Consider the following 10,038-nt stretch of genomic DNA (forward strand, 5'->3'; position numbering starts at 1 on the left):
GCCAGGCAATAAAACACAGATTAACGGGGATGAGATGTAGACTCTTGCGACAGCAGCAGCCAGCCTGATTCTTCAGGCGGGATTATGAACTATCCTGAGACTGCGGGCCCGGAGAGAGAGAAAGAGGGAGAGAGCCGACCTGTCCCGCTGCTGTCATGACTAGGCCTCGGGCTGGATTCAGGTTTAATGGCTACTTACTTTTCTTGTGTTTTCTTTGCCCTCCTCCTAGGCTGCGGGGCCGCGATTGCTGCGGGGCGGGAGGGAGGGAATGCGCTGATGGCCGTAGGGAAAAAAAACTCACCTCGTCATCCTTGTGGTTCCTGATGCCACGTACCAGGTCCTGCAGATTCTTGTCAAACATTCGGTCAATGCTACCTTTCACGATTTTCAGAGCCATGGTCGGGCCGCCGCTCTCCGGATCCTTTTTCGTAAATTTGCCTCTCCCTCCTCCTCTACTTCTTGCCTTATAAATCCGTTTCCTTTTCACTGGACGCCGCGAAACATGCCAGCTACTTTTTCATCCACATACATATATTCCTGGAAAGATGGGAGAAGTGAGGATCCGACTCTTTGCTGTGCTTTGCCTTACACCCCCGGGGCCGCTCTCACCTTCTCACAGGCTCCGAATAGCAACAGAAAATGGCGGCGGTGGCGGCCGGTCTGGAGTCAGGTGACCGACTGCGGGACAGGGAGGGGAGGGGACAGGGCGGGCCCCGGGAGCCTGGGGGCGGGACCGGAGGAGCTAGGAGGCGGGGCCTGGAAAGGGAGTGGGTGGGGCTAGGGTTGGCGCAGGGCCCGTGTGTCGGGGGCGGGGCCGGGGGCCTGGGAGGCGGGGTCGGAGGAGCTGGAAGGCGGGGCCGGGAAAGGGTGCGGGCGGGGCCAGGGCGGGCGCGGAGCCGGAGAGCTTGGGGGCGGGGCCAGGGGACAGGGCGTAGCCAACAGGGTTGGGGGCGGGGCCAGGCGGGGGAGGTGGGCACGGGGCCAGACAAGGGAGCCTGGGGGCGGGGCAGCGAGCTGGGGACGGGGCAAGGGAACTGAAAACTGGGGAGCCAGGGTAGGGGCGAAGCCAGAGACGGGGTGGGGCCAGAGTGCTGGGGCGGGGACTAGATGTGGGTATGCCAGCGTTGGACTGGCGTAAACACAGTAAAAAGTCTTGACAACACCAGGTTTTAGTCCAACCTATTTATTTCATAATGTACTCACAAGCTTTCGAGGGGACTGCCTCTTCGTCAGGTGAATGGAGCGTTCTGGCCTCAGACAGAGCATATAAAGCACAGACAGTTTAGAGATTACTGATTAAAATGCGAATCCTTACACCTAACCTGCTGTTCAAGACCTGAAGTGGCTGATAATGTGAGTGGAAGGAGCACTGATCACAGTTTAAAGAGATGTGTATTGTCTCCAGACAGTACAGTAAGTGAAGTTTTGCAAACCCAGGCAAGTCACGGGGGTTACAGATAGTGCGACATGAACCCAAGATCCCTGTTGAGACCGTCCTCATGTGTGCGGAACTTGGCTATCAGTCTCTGTTCAGCGACTCTGCGCTGTCGTGTGTCGTGAAGGCCGCCTTGGAGAATGCTTACCCGAAGGTCAGAGGCTGAATGCCCGTGACCACTGAAGTGTTCGCCGACAGGAAGGGAACAGTCTTGCCTGGTGACTGTCGAGCGATGTTCATTCATCCGTTGTCGTAGCATCTGCATGGTCTCCCCAATGTACCATGCTTCGGGACATCCTTTCTTGCAACGTATCAGGTAGACAATGTTGGCCGAGTTGCAAGAGTATTTACCATGTACCTGGTGGATGGTATTCTCACGTGTGATGATGGTATCCATGTCGATGATCCGGCATGTCTTGCAGTGGTTGCTGTGACAGGGTTGTGTGGTATTGTGGTCACTGTTCTCCTGAAGGCTGGGTAGTTTGCTGCGAACAATGGTCTGTTTGAGGTTGTGTGGTTGTCTGAAAGCAAGAAGTGGGGGTGTGGGGATAGCCCTGGCGAGATGTTCGTCTTCATCAATGATATGTTGAAGACTCCGGAGAAGATGTCGTAGCTTCTCCGCTCCGGGGAAGTACTGGACGACGAAGGGTACTCTGTCCACTGTGTCCTGTGTTTGCCTTCTGAGGAGATCGGTGCGGTTTTTCGCAGTGGCGCATCGGAACTGCCGATCTATGAGTCGAGCACCATATCCTGTTCTTATGAGGGCATCTTTCAGGGTCTGGAGGTGTCTGTCACGATCCTCCTCATCTGAGCAAATCCTGTGTATACGGAGGGCTTGTCCATAGGGAATAGCTTCTTTAACATGTTTAGGGTGGAAACTGGAGAAGTGGAGCATTGTGAGATTGTCTGTGGGCTTGTGGTACAGTGAGGTGCTGAGGTGACCGTCCTTAATGGAGATGCGTGTGTCCAAGAATGCAACTGATTCTGGGGAATAGTCCATGGTGAGTCTGATGGTGGGGTGGAATTTGTTGATATCATCATATAGTTGTTTCAGTGATTGTTCACCATGAGGCCAAAGGAAGAAAATGTCATCTATGTATCTAGTGTACAGCATCGGTTGAAGATTCTGTGCAGTGAAGAAGTCTTGTTCGAACCTGTGCATGAAGATGTTGGCATATTGAGGTGCAAATTTGGTCCCCATGGCTGTTCCATGTGTCTGGATGAAAAACTGGTTGTTCCATGTGTCTGGATGCTTTTTCTTCTGTATTTTTTTTGAATGGGTGGGGAGAGTGGTGGAAGTTGCTGGATTTGTGGTGCTAAATTGGGACATGCTAAATTAAACTAGGGCAATGGAGACTAAGACAAAAACAGAAAATACTGGAATATTTCAGCAGCTCTGACAGTATCTGTGGAGAGAGAATAGAGCCAACGTTTAAAGTCTGGATGACCCTTCGTCAGACTGTCCACATCATATGACTCTCCACATCATATAGGAACATAGAAACATAGAAGATAGAACAGTACAACACAGAACAAGCCCTTTGGCCCTCGATGTTGTGCCGAGCTATATCCGAACTCAAGATCAAGCTATCCCACTCTATATCGCTCTGTTGTGTTCCATGTACCTATCCAATAATCGCTTGAAAGTTCCTAAAGCACCCAACTCCACTATCACAGCAGGCAGTGCATTCCACACCCCAACCACTCTCTGAGTAAAGAATCTACCTCAGACGCCCCTCCTATATCTCCCGTCATGAGCCCTATAGTTATGCCCCCTAGTAACAGCCTCATCCACCTGAGGAAGTAGTCTCTGCACGTCCACTCTATCCCCCTCATCATCTTATAAACCTCTATAGGAGCAGGAGGAGGCCATTTGGCCCTTCAAGCTCGCACTGCCATTCATTACGATCATGGCTGATCAACCAATTCAATAGCCTAATTCTGCTTTCATGGTGTGATGGCCCTGTTCTCCAATCCCATAATGTGGCTAGTCACTTTAGATTGGGCACTGCACACTGGGAGAGAATTTCTCAGGAGCCTAAGATACTCTCTTGTTTCAGTTGAAGGGTATCCATTTTTTTCAAATATATTTTGATCACAAATGCAGGTTGAAATCACTGACCAGTCAGGATTTAATGGAGGGGAAAGCTGGCAAGAACCGTACATTGCTTCTTGTGGAGAAAATATGCTGAATTAAGTCAGGTACTTGACAAGCTAGTGGCCATCCTTATCTGGTCTGACCTACATGTGACTCCAGAGCCACAGCACTGTAGTTGACTCTCAACTGCCCTCCAAGAGCAACTAGGGATGAGCGATAATTGTTGGCCAACCAGTGATGCCCATGTCCCATGAATGAATTAAAAAAAAAGTTTCATTATGTCATTTAGTGTAGCAGAGTAATTATTAATCATTACCTGAGGACTAAAGGCAGAAAATGCTGGAAAATCTCAGCAGGTCTGACAGCATCGGTGGAGAGAAGATAGAGGCAATGTTTCGAGTCTGGGAACATCGGGAATCTTGAAGGATGGAAGCAGTGGAAGTGTGTGTTTCTGAATGGAGGGCTGTGACAAGTGGCATTCCTCAGGGATCAGTGCTGGGAACTTGGCTGTTTGTAATATATATAAATGATTTGGAGAAAAATGTTACTGGATTGATTAGTAAGTTTGCGGATGACACAAAGTTTGGTGGATTTGCGGATAGCGATGAGGACCATCAGAGGATACAGCAGGATATAGATCAGTTGGAGACTTGGGCGGAAAGGTGGCAGGTGGAGTTTAATCCGGGCAAATGTAAGGCATTTTGGAAGGTCTAATACAGATAGGAAATTACAGTAAGTGGCAGAATCCTTCAGAGTATAGGCAAAGGGACCCAGGTGTACAGGTACACAAGCCATTGAAAGTGGCAACACAGGTGGAAAAGGTAGTCAAGAAGGCATATGGCATGCTTGCCTTCATCAGCTGGGGCATTGAGTTTAAAAATTGTTGCAGCTTTATCGAACCTTAGTTAGGGTGCACTTGAAATATAGTGTTCAATTCTGGTCGTCACACTACCAGAAGGTGGCTTTGGAGAGGGGATAGAAAAGATTTACCAGGATGTTGCCTGGAATAGAGGGCGTTAGCTATGAGGAGAGATTGAAAAAACTTGGTTTGTTCTCACTGGAATGACCGAGATTGAGGGGTGACCTGATAGAAGTCCAAAAAATTATGAGGGACATGGACAGAAGTTTTTTCCTAGGCTGGAAGAATCAGTTACTAGGGAGCATAGGTTCAAGGTGTGAGGGCAAGGTTTAAAGGAAATGTACAAGACAAGTTTTTTGCACAAAGGGTGATGGGTGCCTGGAGCTCGCTGCTGAGGAAGATAGTAGAAGAAGATACTATAGTAACTTTTAAGGGGTATCTTGACAAATATGTGATTAGGATGGGAGTGGAGGGATATGGTCCTCAGAAGAGTAGGGGGTTTTAGTTCATTCAGGCAGCATGGTCAGTGCAGGCTCGGAGGGCCAAAGGGCCTGTTCCTGTGCTGTAATTTTCTTTGTTCTTTGTTCTTAGAAGGCAATAGTACTTCATAAAAGTAAAGAAAATTAAGCTGGTGAGTTTGTGTTTTTTTTTATTGACATCCAGCCATAATCTTTAATCACCAAGAATGACATAGATTGCAAACATAAGAGGAAGGCAGTAGTTTTTGGGTATGAACATAGCTACAAAGATATGGACAAAGAGTAGGAGTAGGCCATTCAGCCCCTTGAGCCTGCTCCACCATTTAATAAGGTTGATCTGATAGGAACCTCAAATCTGCATCCCCCTGTCCCTGATAACCTAGCACCCCACTGCTTACCAAGAATATATCCACCTCTGCCTTAAGGCACCAACACAGTTGATAGTCAGAGGCTTTTTCCCAGGGTCGAAGTGTCAATTACAAGGGAGCACAGGTTCAAGGTGAGAGGGGGAAAGTTTAAGGGTGATGTGGGGGAGAAGAATTTTCGCTCAGAGAGGGGTGGGTGCCTGGAAGGTGCTGCCAGGGAATGTGGTGGAAGCAGGCAAATTAGCAACATTTAAGAGGCATCTCGACGGATATGTGAATAGGGAGGGAATAGAGGGATACAGACCAAGTAAGGGCAGAAGGCTTTTGTAAAATTTAGTTAGGGCATCATGATTGGTATTCACTTGGAGGGCTGAAGGGCCAGTTCTTGTGCGGTACTTTCTTCATTCTTTGTTTTAAAAACATTGTCAACCTTTCCTCAGCATCTCAGTGAGCTACTTGTTGCAGTGGGGAGAAAGTAGGAACACATACTCGTGTTGTCTCTCAACAGGCCCATGGTTGCTGTTGGTGAGTTTCAGGCAATGTTTTGTTTAGCATCTTCAACTCTGCAAGAAACAAGAGTTTTGCTCATTGAGGTAAGCTGGTTGGATACTGCAGCCATGGCTAAAATATACTATAATCATCCAGGATTTCTTCTTCCATTTCCTAATAAGCAACCCATGTGGGCAGCATGGTAGAACAGTGGTTAACATTGCTGCCTCACAGCCCCAGGGACTGGGGTTCAATTCTGACCTTGGCTGACTGTGTGGAGTTTGCACATTCTCCCCATTTGCATGGGTTTCCTCTGGATGCCCTGGTTTCCTCCCACAGATTAGGTTATTTGGCTGTGCTAAATTACCCCTTTCTGGCAGGGGGACTAGCAGAGTAAATATATGGGTTTATAGGGATAGGGCCTGGGTGGGATTGTTGTGCGTGCAAGTTCAATAGGCCAAATGGCCTCCTCCTACACAGTAGAAGTTTTATGATTCTATGATTGAGAGAGCATTTCTCCCTACAATAAAGGTGCTACAAAAAACTCGAGCTGTTGCAGTTTGAATACCAGGTGAGGATAGGATCAATCTTGGCTGTGAAATCCTCCATAGACAAATAACCTGCCACATACAGTGCGGAGACTTACACATAAAAAGCTATCATATTTGTGTTATACTGCCACACTAGTGTTGTGCATAGAAGCACGCTGGAACAAGGGTCAATATTATAAAAACAGGAAAGAAAAATGTAGAAGCTGGACTGCGGTCTGCATTAATTGGATTGCTCCTTCCAGATAATGAATTTAATTTGTGGTTCCACCTTGATTCAAATATTGTAAGACTATATCAAATGTCTAACCGCCGTCCTAATGGGAAAATATGTAAAACTCTGCAGCAGAGTTAATTCCCAGAGTTTTGCTGTTGGGAAAATCTCAATCACCTGTCTGTACTCAATGGAGTATGGAAGGATGAGGGAGTATTTCATTGAAACTTACAGAATAATAAAAGGCTTGGATGGAATAGATGTGGAGAAGATGTTTCCATTAGTAGGAGAGACTAGGATGCAAAGGCACAGCCTCAGAATCAAGGAAACAACCCTATAGAACCAAGATGAGGAAGAATTTCTGCAGTCAGAGGGTGGTGAATCTATGGAACTCATTGCCACAGACGGCTGTGGAGACCCGGTCATTGAGTGTAACAGAGATAGATAGATTTTTAATTGGTAAAGGGATCAAAGGTTACTGGGAAGAGGCAGGAGAATGAGGTTGGTAAACTTATCAGCCATGATTGAATGGCAGAGCAGACTCGATGGGCCAAATGGCCTAATTCTGCTCCTATATCTTATGGTCTTGTCTAGATAGGTGTTTGCTCCATTTGTCTTGCGGTTTCTAATCCTCAATATATAAAACAGGTTACACTTCTGTTTAAAAAACGAAGTCAGTCACTTGCCAGCAATTCTGCTTTCTCCCTTCTCTTTTCTACTTCACTAATAAACACTAAAAGCTTTCTCATTAAGGAGAAAGCATTCCCCAAGACTTCATCTTATTCTCAGTTTAAGGAAAAGTAATAGGACGAAGTAAATGTTTAAGGAGACACAGAAAAAAAAAGAATCTTAAGAATCGTCACACCTCCAGCCCCTTGGGAAATTATTACAGGAAAACTAGAGTTATTGTTCACTGACAGCTGAGATCCAACACTTTGAAAGATCCGTGAATGCAAGGTGCGAAAATCAAGAGAATTCTCAGAAAATCAATTGTGCCAATACAACCAGCTCTGGCTCCAACTATCTGCTGTGTGAATTTAATTGTAATTGAGTCTCCTGAGCTGTGAGAGCACCCACACAAGTTGAATGCCTCAGCAGCTGATCTGCTTGATGAAGGCAGCCATCGGCATGGCACTGACATCAAGCAGAGCAGCTTTGTTGCTAATAACTAACAGTAAAAGAGTAAAATTGTAATGTTGTACCACCACACACATATTGCAGCAACACTGTTCCAGCATGATCTCCTCAAAAGATTTGTCAAACGCATCATGAAAATGATACCCTTTAGCAATATGTTATGGTCAGTCTTGTCACATTTCTACAAATGAGACTGATCGGCTAGCTTACTACTCAAAAGTGAGTAATACTCACCTTGCAAAGTGAGATATTTATCAAGGATAAGAGCTAGACGAGATATATTATGGTGGAGTACACGGGCAGGATTTTCCGGCCACACTTGACTCAAGACCGGAAAATCCTGCCCAAGGCAACGGAACTTTTCATGGTCTGTCCCTACCCGCTACAATTCTCATGGCGGGTGGGACGGGAAAATTTTGCCCCATATGTCAATATATATGAATGTTTTCTGAGCCACAAGGAACATTAATTGTCCCACTTAATACGTGAGGTAGACTTTATAGCAGCTGATTTTGTATCTTAAACTCAAATAGTTATGAATTGTTCATTCTATGAAGCCAGGCAGTGAAGGATAGCCACTGTGGCTACATCCCTTAAGCGAGGTTAGATCTTTTGGGTTAGTCAGTCAATGATCAGGGACAGGAGGATGTAACTGTGAGTCAGGCTGGTTTGAGCAGTGCTGCAAGGATCAGTATTGGGGCCTCAGTGATTAACAATCTAAATTAATGATCAAGTTAAACAAAGAGTAATATATCTAATTTTGCTGATGAAACAAAACTAATTGGAAAGGTAAGCTGTGATGAGGACACAGAAAGATTACAGAGAGATATAAACAGGTGGAGTGAGTGGGGCAAGAAGATGGCAGATGGAGTATAATGTAGAGAAATGTAAAGTAATTCGCTTTGGTCATAACAGAGAGAGCATTTCTCCCTGCAGTAAAGGTGCTACATGAACTCGAGCTGTTGCAGTTTGAATACCAGGTGAAGATAGGATCAGGCTCGGCTGTGAAATCCCCCATAGACAAATAACCTGCCATACACAGTGCGGAGACTTACACATAAAAAGCTATCATATCTGTGTTATGCTGCCACACTAGTGTTGTGCATAGAAGCACGCTGGACCAAGGGTCAATATTATAAAAACAGGAAAGGAAAATGTAGAAGCCAGATTGCTAAATTAATGATCAAGTTAAAGAGACAAAGAATAATATATGGTATATATTATGGCAGATGGAGTATAATGTAGGGAAATGTAAAGTTCTTCGCTTTGGTCATAAAAATACTGTGACGGGTGGGAAATGCCAACGTTCCTGGTGGGCAGTGGCAGAGTACCAGGCGGGCACTGCCAGGGTCCCAGGCTGGTAGTGCCACATTGATATTGCCCAGGGGGCACAGCCCAGCCCTGTCCCTGATCACCTGAGGGGGCTTCAATGGCTTTTGGTCCCACCAACGAGGCTATTACATCTACTGCCCGTTGGTGGGGACCATTTGTGATCTTCACTGGTGAGGACCTCCACTGGCGAGGTGGGAAAGGCAGTGACCCCGGACTATTGCGTCCTGTACTAGTTAATAACATGCAAAATCAGCCTCGCCCACGCTCTCCGCAGGCACAAGGCTGATTTCGCTGGCAGAAAGGGGCTGGCAATATTGCGGGAAATCAGACACGAACCTAATTTTTCACCTTCCGCACTATATACTTGACTGGCGCAACGTGGCGGAAAAATCCTGCCCAATGCGAATGTGAATTTCACTTCTCTGTCAAAAAGCTTATTCCAATTTAACTGATTCTTAACCAGTTTCTTCCAAACAACTTTCATCTTTTCAACCTTCACTTTAATCTTGAGCAAATTTGCACATTGCTCCTTTCAGGTGGCTGGAACCAATAGCCTTCTCAGCATGGGGACTTTCTGTCCTCCATGACTTCATAACACAGTACGTGATTTTTCATGGTGTTGTGATTCAAGAATCATACTATCTTATGCTCTTGTGCCAACTTCTTTGTTTACTGGTGCTCCATTCAACACTACTTGGGCTATGATGCCCTGCAAATTTCCATTGAACATCCTTGTGTTTTGGACCATATGGGTCTCAATGACCCCCTCATCAGCCTAGCACTGGTGGACATCCTAATGCAGTGACTGCTGTTTCCATCAGCCAGCATTTTCTTCTTTCACCTTTTTCCAACATGCCCTGGCAATGTGACCTTTCATCTTGCCGCTGTCGCACTGTTCCTTCACATGTGGGCAATTCTGTTTCCAATATTGGTTGAAGCACTGGTAATGAGATTTGTTGGTAGTTGTACCTTTGGTACTTCAGCAGCTGGTTGGCAGTTGTTAACTTTGACTTCTCTCTAGTTCCATTCCGCCAAGTCCAGAGACAATGTCGTTTGGCAAGCTATGTTGGAAGTTAACTTTG

At 46.3% G+C, this 10,038-nt stretch overlaps 1 protein-coding gene across 2 annotated transcripts in view; it reads right to left on the reverse strand.

The window, feature by feature from the left end:
• Positions 1 to 665, reverse strand: part of ap3d1 (adaptor related protein complex 3 subunit delta 1) — a 96,976-nt gene extending 96,311 nt beyond the window's left edge. For both annotated transcript variants that reach the window (XM_080213237.1, XM_080213236.1), the window contains exon 1: positions 302 to 665. In XM_080213237.1, the coding sequence (XP_080069363.1) occupies positions 302 to 397 (96 nt within the window). In that variant the 5' untranslated portion in view covers positions 398 to 665. The remainder of the gene's footprint in view (positions 1 to 301) is intronic.
• Between the last annotated feature and the right edge of the window lie 9,373 nt (positions 666 to 10,038).

The sequence above is a fragment of the Carcharhinus amblyrhynchos genome, chromosome 26 (genome assembly GCF_965287045.1).
Source record: "Carcharhinus amblyrhynchos chromosome 26, sCarAmb.v2.hapA, whole genome shotgun sequence".
In the NCBI taxonomy this organism is placed as follows: domain Eukaryota; kingdom Metazoa; phylum Chordata; class Chondrichthyes; order Carcharhiniformes; family Carcharhinidae; genus Carcharhinus; species Carcharhinus amblyrhynchos.